Here is a 7,325-nt window from a genome sequence, read left to right as displayed (position 1 = left end):
CGAATCTTTGGACACATACATACATAGAGTATTAAATATAGATAAATTAAAAAAATAATTGTATAGTTAGGGGGGAAATCGCAATACGAATCTTTAGAGCCTAATTAGTCTATGATTAGTCATAAGTGTTACAGTTACCCACATGTGCTAATGACGGATTAATTAGACTCAAAAGCTTATGGTTTCCAGACGGGTTATAAAATTAGTTTTTTATTCATATCTGAAAAACCACTTTCGACATCCAATCAAACGTCCGATCTTACATCTAAAAATTTCTTTTTCGCGAACTAAACAGGCCTATTTAATAGCTAGTTAACCGATCGCAACGTTTCATGACGGAGACAGGAATCGTGAGAAAGAATTCCAAAGCGATCGAAGTTTGCAGACTTGCCGTTCAGTCACAGCAAAAGAAGCCAAAAACTTGATCAAATTTCTGAGCAACTCCGCCACTCTTCTCCTCCCACTCCGGCCGCCCGCCCGCCCGCCCAGCCCGATGGCCACCGCCGCGCGGCTCCTCCCCAAGATCCAGTCCCCCGCCTCCCCGGCCGTCGCGGAGGCGCGGAGGCGCCGCCCCTCCAGTCTCCGATTAGGTGAGTGGGTGGGTTCGCGCTTAAGCTGATCTTTCTTGTCCTGATCGGCCGCCGGCGGCCGGCCAGGCATCCTCATAGATTATCTTGCTCGCGCCCGCAATGAATGGGATCGGCGGATCGCATGCAGGGGAACTGCTTGGGCGGGCATCCCATCCTACCTACCGAAAAATTCTACTACTCGGTAGTGATGGTGAAAGATTGATTTTGTGTGTGTTTCCTGTTTAATACAGTAGACTAGGAACTTGTACAGTTGTACTGTTGCCCTAACCATCTATTCGTCCAAGATAGCCATGTGCAGATTCTTATGTAGGGAGCTGTAATTGTTAAGTATGTTGAATGGTGTATCAGGAATGGAAATGAGCCTAGAATGTGCAGTGTTGCTTTCATGTTTGTTCTGTATATTTCAGAAACTTCAGAGGCTATTTTAACTGTCTTTTCTCCTTTGCAGGAGTTACTAGTGGACCCGCAAGAACTCTGAAGCAAAAGCTTGTTGCTAAGAGTGCTGTTTCTGTGGTGGAAGGTGAAAACGCATTTGATGGAGTAAAGCAAGATACTAGACCAATCATAGTTATAGATAACTACGATAGCTTCACGTATAATTTATGCCAGGTAAAGGGAACTTACTCATTGCATTACCACTAAATGAGCCTTTCTCTCAAAAGTATGATAACTCTGCCAATAGACCATTTTATTGTTCTTGCCATGTTCCTCGTAAAGACCGTTTTATCTTCAGTGAGTTTATTTAGAAATGACTTAATTGGGTATCTTTGACTTCTTCAGTTATAATCCTTGGTAACACCTTTATTTAGTGTTTGAACCATGCAAATGATTAACAAAACGAGAATATCCTGTTTGATGTTTCATGAAATCCAAAGTGCTTGATGGATAATTGTAGCATCACAGAGAAATATATCTAATTGGCTTTTCTAGCAGAATAAACCATTGTCTTTGTTGATTAATCACATCAACAAACAAAGGACACGTTGTAAATCAATTTGTAGTATGGCATAGCATACATCAATCTTAGTTCTATGGCGCATCAAACAAACTCGGTTTCATGGAAATCAGAAAACAACTCTAGACCATGCTAAAAGGATAAATTACTGACTGAATGATACGAACCTGGAGTTCATTCCTCAAGCAAATATTCATCTATAATTTCCAAGTCAGTTCTATAACTTTAATACATGTCCTAATTAAGTTCCTTTTGGTCGGTCAGAAACCAAGTGTATTATCTTTATTGCTAATGCAGGTCTTTTGCATTTCATTACTTCTTTCTAATAAATTAGAATGGAAAAATTTAGGATTCCAGATTCAGAACGGAAGATATTGTAGAAGAAAATAAAAATAAATTGGGATTGAAGATCTTGACCTGCCTAAATCAACAGAAACTAAGGATCACAAACCTGCCATCAATTAATAATGTTATATGTGAATGTAAAAATGATATCCGACTTGCAAAATATGCAAAAAGAAACTCATTAGAATCTAAATGAATAGGCTGTTACATATTAGCATAATAAATGACTTCAGCTGGATTGCAGTGAACATTATAGAATTTCTCTGTTTGCAGTACATGGGTGAGGTGGGAGCTAACTTTGAGGTGTACCGCAATGATGATATCACCGTGGAAGAAATTAAGAAGTTAGTAAACATCCTTGTTACTTGTTAGTCCAAATTCGCACACTAATTTTCTGATTTCTATCAAGAAAATCACCTGCAGCATTTTGCTTGTTCCACAGGATTTCTCCTAGAGGAATACTCATCTCCCCTGGCCCTGGTCAGCATTTCTATTTGCTGTTTGCAATTCCATTCATAGCATATGAGATAATATAGTGCTCAATGTAATTACACTCTGTTGCATGGCAAGCCTAAGATTTTCCTCCTTTTTCTTTTGAAAGTGCAGGCACACCTCAAGATTCAGGAATATCATTGCAAACAGTTCAAGATCTTGGACCTTCTACACCTTTGTTTGGGGTTTGCATGGGTTTGCAGTGTATTGGGGAGGCATTTGGAGGTTCGTACATGCAGAAGTTCTTCATTTAAGTACTGCATTTAGACTTAACCCTTTCTTCCTGTTGCTTCATGAAAATCTGCTGCACATTTGTAGGGAAGGTTGTTCGTTCTCCTTATGGAGTTGTGCATGGGAAAGGATCCCTTGTTCACTATGAGGAGAAACTTGATGGAACACTGTTTTCTGGTCTCCCAAAGTAAGAACCCCTATGATACAGTTGACATCTGTTTGGGTATAATTGTCAGATTGTGCTGTCCATATAACCTTAATCATCTTGAACCCTGTTCATAACTAATGCTGAGCCATGTTTATTTCCAGAGTGTTATGCAAAACTCAAGAAATACTTAGTCTACTTAGCTGATTCATGTGACCAATTTATATTCTTATGTTAATGTTGAGTAGTAGTAGCTACTATCTTGAAAAAGTAAATTTTCGTTTTGTAACTTCAACTAATTGTCCTGTAGCCCATTCCAAGCGGGAAGATACCACAGCCTTGTAATTGAGAAGGATAGCTTCCCACATGATGCCCTGGAAATTACTGCTTGGACAGACGATGGGCTGATCATGGCTGCTCGCCACAGGAAGTACAAACATATACAGGTTCACTTCCACGCGATATACTTTTAACAATTTCATTCAAATCATCACCTCAATTGGGATGTAATCCGGTCAAACATATTATATGAATAAATGCAAAATATTTCTTCTGACGTCATGTATTTCATTTCCATTATAGTCTCCTACAATAGCAAAAAATGGCTGTTAAATGGGAGTCTTTAGCGCCTTGAATCATGTCATGCTAGGAACTTGTGTTCTTGATATCTTGATTTTCTTTTCATGTTCATAAGCATTCCTGCATATGTTTCTTTGGTGTTCATTTTTTGGGTGGTATTCAATATGCAAAATATGTTGGTAGCCAAGGGAAACAAATTAGATGTCCTTGAGCACTGGCTTAAATAGGGATGAATTTATATAAGCTGATTGAATTTAGCATGTAAGCAGGCAAAAACAAGCAGACTACTGCTTACAGACTTTTATCATTATCATTAACTAAAACTGCATAAACTCCAAGATGGTTACCATTGATCATAATTTGCTTGTTCACATTTTTGCCGATGCTTTTGCATACATTCTCAGGTCGAAAATCAAGCAATATGTTTGTTTTTGATACGTTGCATCTTTGCCTCCTAAACTTGTAATGCAGGGTGTGCAGTTCCATCCAGAGAGCATCATAACAACAGAAGGGAGGCTCATGGTCAAGAATTTCATCAAGATTATTGAAGGCTACGAGGCCTTGAATTGCTTACCGTGATCCATTTGAGTCGAGGTTCTGGTACATGTATTGATTGATACGGCTATCACAGGATGTAAATCATATTAAATAGTCCTAAAAAACATCTTCAATGAAAATTACACTGCAAAGCTGTACGATCAACTCTGTATACGTCTTGGTTTTCTGTCGGACATGCAAACTTCTACGTCCTATATTATCAGTTGTTCAGTTTGTATCTCAGGCTCACATTTTTATTCAAGTTGAAATTTATTTGTAGTTACCATGGAATAATAACTCTCACAAAAATCAGGCTGCTCGTCCAAGATCTGCAGCAGACTTGCATTGTTCAGCGTGGCAGGAATATGAAATTGGCATCAGCCTAGCTACTAATCATCCACTTTATCATATTTTTACTGCTTATTGAACAAAAGAAAGCAGTATGACAGGGCCAAACAAATCTTGGTAAAGTTTGAACTAGAGCTAGCTAGGATTCCTCATTCAATTTCCAGACATCAAGTCATAAAACATTATACATCACCCAAGGCCCAAGCAGCCCAAGTGTTACCAGGAACTAACAGCTGCACATTAGGCTAAAAAAATATCCATTTTACATTGAAGCTATATGCCCGAAAACTGTAAAAATCATAGATCTCTGCGATCTGCATAGAGCCAGGAGAAATTCGTTTTGCAAAGAGTCTTCATTGAAACCCATACACTTCGGACCAAATATACACACTAATCTCCACTATCTGGGATGAAACTTTGTAGGATCAACTAGTTGGCCACAAAATGGTACCTGGTGTCCACAAAGCTCTCAACATCCCAAAGGAAGGATCCAAAAGTAACAGCCTCTAAGATCAGCCTTCTCAACCCTGCGAAACTTATCCTGACATGTTCATCCTTGGAAGAATCGACTGTGCCTTCAGGTGTGATTACAATCTCTGGTTTACCAAATAGTGCCTCAGTGTGCTTCTCGATGATGCCAAATGCCTCCTTGGACCTGATTGTTGCGTAACTTTGTAGGGTCTCTGAATCAAATGACATGACATACGATCTAAGACGGCATGGCTTAACAGATTGGCTAGGTCCGCCTGCACTGAAGTTAGGGGAAGTCCATGATGCCATCTCTGGATGTGAAGTAGAAGTCTGGGGTGAGGGCCTTGAGTCCGTTGTCATAACTTGGTTGAGCATGTCTTCCTCTTCTGATCCCCAAGGGAGGGTCTTCATTGACTTCTCGAGCTGAAATCTCTGATCGACTCTCTTAAGGAAGTAACCATACATCACAGAAGCAGCATACACCTGACCAACTCGGAGTTTACTTATGGCCGCAACAGTGGCATCAGCTTGCCGCTGCCCCAGGATGAGAGCGAGGTGGTTCTCGATCATTTCATATGCCTCCTGTGAATGCATCTTCTCAAGTTTCCCTTCCACAGATTCTGCCCACTGATCAACTCTTCCAGAAGAACTGATAGAGTGGGAAAGAGCTGGAACCAAAGAAACACCAGCTTCAACAAACTTCTGGACAACAAGTGCATAGAGTATCTCCTCCAAAGCCCTCTTGCGCTCCTTTTCCTTGACCTCAGCAATCCGCCTATATTCCAGAAAAGAAAAGGGGGAAATTTTAGCCAAAATTGCAGGATATTATAAGAACAACTTGAGATATAACTCTCACAGTCCCGTCGCACTATGACAAAGCTCAGATTTCCTATCTAACTCAAGCCCTCCTTTTCCTTTTGAAATGAACCCAGTAAACTCCAACCATGAAAACTAGGAATATTGTTACTCCAAAAGCAATTTTAAACTGCAGTATATGGACTTTGATAGCTCCATCCTAATAAAAAAAGCCAGTACAGTTTAACCCTCAATCTATGTTCTTAATTCTTTATATGCTATTTAAACCTGCTTATGTTTAAACACACCGTTAAGTGTCCATGAGCTACAATATTTATCACTGCTGGAGGCAGCATATCGGCTGGCCTAGACAGCTTGATAGTTGTACAATTACTATGTAACAGTCTGTATAACTCGGGCACTTAATATGCAAGGGGATAGCTTAGAATAATCAATTTTACCAAATCTTATCTTGATTACGGCTAGACCTACAGGAAATGACAAGGAAGCCACCATTGCAAAGGAACAAACAAACAAACAAAAGAAAGAAGTGTATACCTGTACAGCACGATGTCGCCGTCCGACGGCGCGGGCTTGTCGCCGCCGTTGTCCTTGGCGGCGTCGCGGTCGGTCTGGAGCTGCTCGAGCTGCTGCTCGGCGGCGGCGGGAAGCAGGTGCGGGTGCGTGGCCAGGATCTGCGAGAGGAACTGCCCCACCGGCGACTCCATCTGGAGCGGCGCGATCGACGACGACGGCGGCGGCGGCAGCGACTCCGGCCCCGACGGCGACCACGACGCCGCCCTCACGACGACGCCTCGCCTTCTGCAGGTGAGCTGCTGCCGTCCAAGACCCTGAAGAAATCAATCCATGTCAAACATATCCAAAAACGAGCAACCCATGTCAAGAAATCAATCCATTTCTGCCTTCAAACACCCCCCAGAATTGAACTCCACAAAACACGGCAAAAAAAAAAAGAAAAAAAAAAGAAATCGAGTCAACAACCCAACACATCAAGATCTGATTTCTCAACTAGAACAGCGCACAAGAATTCGTCGCCACCAAGAACCCAAAGCAATTAACCACAAACCACTACCCACACAGCGCCACACCTCACCGGGATTCACTCCTTACCTTGACGGCGGCGACACCGCGCCTCCGGGCGAAGGGGAGCGAGGTAGCACCGGGAGTCCCAGGCCGCCGCGAGGGCGCGGCGGCGGCGGGCGGCGACAAGAGCGCCGCGGCGGCTGCTGCTGCTGCCTCCATCGGGGAACAACCGACGCGCTGGGATGCCGGGTCGAATTCGAGGGTTTTTCGCGGAAATTGGGGATCCTTCTGCTGCCGCGGCGGTGGTTGGTTGGTTGGGTTGGGCAATCGAGGTATCTGATGCATATATAGCGAAGCCGCCGCGTTCGCTCGCGGCGGTCAGACTGGCCCAAGTACGCAACACGAGTCGCCGTGCTCTCCACTTCTTCTTTCTCGTGGTAGAAACGGGAGGCCGAACTAAAAAAATTGTTTTTTTCTTCTTTCTCATTATTTTTTTTTCATTAGAAAAAAATAGTTGCTTGCTGGTCTTCTGTGGAAAGAGATGGATTTTTTTTCTTTTCGGATGAGAGGAGAAGGATGGCTTTTTTAAAAAAAAAATCTTGGGTGGTGAGAGATGAATTGCAACGGAGTCTGGAAAGGTCTAGAAGACGCAGTTGTCACGGGAGGTTTTCTTCTTCTCTTCTTTTTCGTTAGAACCGGCTGGTTGATAAAGAAATGGAGCTGCAGGCCTGCAGCTACTAACATTCTTTAATGCGAAACTGGGAATAATCAGTAAGTAGTTTACGGGTATATG

General features: G+C 42.4%; 2 protein-coding genes across 2 annotated transcripts; one reads left to right on the top strand and one right to left on the bottom strand.

Annotated features, from left to right (window-relative positions):
* Positions 1 to 353: 353 nt before the first annotated feature.
* On the top strand, positions 354 to 4,112 carry LOC127767244 (anthranilate synthase beta subunit 2, chloroplastic). The gene is made up of 8 exons (XM_052292514.1): positions 354 to 590; positions 1,039 to 1,199; positions 2,164 to 2,234; positions 2,333 to 2,370; positions 2,497 to 2,607; positions 2,701 to 2,800; positions 3,069 to 3,204; positions 3,809 to 4,112. Exons 1-8 carry the CDS (start codon positions 494 to 496, stop codon positions 3,914 to 3,916), a joined length of 822 nt encoding a protein of 273 aa, XP_052148474.1. The 5' UTR covers positions 354 to 493; the 3' UTR covers positions 3,917 to 4,112.
* A 228-nt stretch (positions 4,113 to 4,340) lies between these two features.
* Positions 4,341 to 6,933, bottom strand: LOC127767243 (UV-B-induced protein At3g17800, chloroplastic-like). Its single transcript, XM_052292513.1, has 3 exons — positions 6,620 to 6,933; positions 6,047 to 6,339; positions 4,341 to 5,468 (listed from the first exon to the last, which is right to left on the bottom strand). Exons 1-3 carry the CDS (start codon positions 6,875 to 6,877, stop codon positions 4,652 to 4,654), a joined length of 1,368 nt encoding a protein of 455 aa, XP_052148473.1. The 5' UTR covers positions 6,878 to 6,933; the 3' UTR covers positions 4,341 to 4,651.
* Between the last annotated feature and the right edge of the window lie 392 nt (positions 6,934 to 7,325).

Source organism: Oryza glaberrima, chromosome 3 (genome assembly GCF_000147395.1).
Source record: "Oryza glaberrima chromosome 3, OglaRS2, whole genome shotgun sequence".
In the NCBI taxonomy this organism is placed as follows: domain Eukaryota; kingdom Viridiplantae; phylum Streptophyta; class Magnoliopsida; order Poales; family Poaceae; genus Oryza; species Oryza glaberrima.
The sequence above is the reverse complement of the archived record's forward strand: the minus strand, read 5'-3'. Positions and strand labels throughout refer to the sequence as shown.

Bases quoted from the DNA above. Each gene is read 5' to 3' on its own strand.
- LOC127767244 (XM_052292514.1), top strand. From the start codon at position 494: ATGGCCACCGCCGCGCGGCTCCTCCCCAAGATCCAGTCCCCCGCCTCC. The intron at 1,200-2,163 runs GTAAAGGGAACT...CTCTGTTTGCAG, and splicing joins TCACGTATAATTTATGCCAG to TACATGGGTGAGGTGGGAGC. The intron at 3,205-3,808 runs GTTCACTTCCAC...CTTGTAATGCAG, and splicing joins GGAAGTACAAACATATACAG to GGTGTGCAGTTCCATCCAGA.
- LOC127767243 (XM_052292513.1), bottom strand. From the start codon at position 6,877: ATGCATCAGATACCTCGATTGCCCAACCCAACCAACCAACCACCGCCG. The intron at 6,340-6,619 runs GTAAGGAGTGAA...TGATTTCTTCAG, and splicing joins GCGGTGTCGCCGCCGTCAAG to GGTCTTGGACGGCAGCAGCT. The intron at 5,469-6,046 runs GTATACACTTCT...TCTGGAATATAG, and splicing joins GGCGACATCGTGCTGTACAG to GCGGATTGCTGAGGTCAAGG.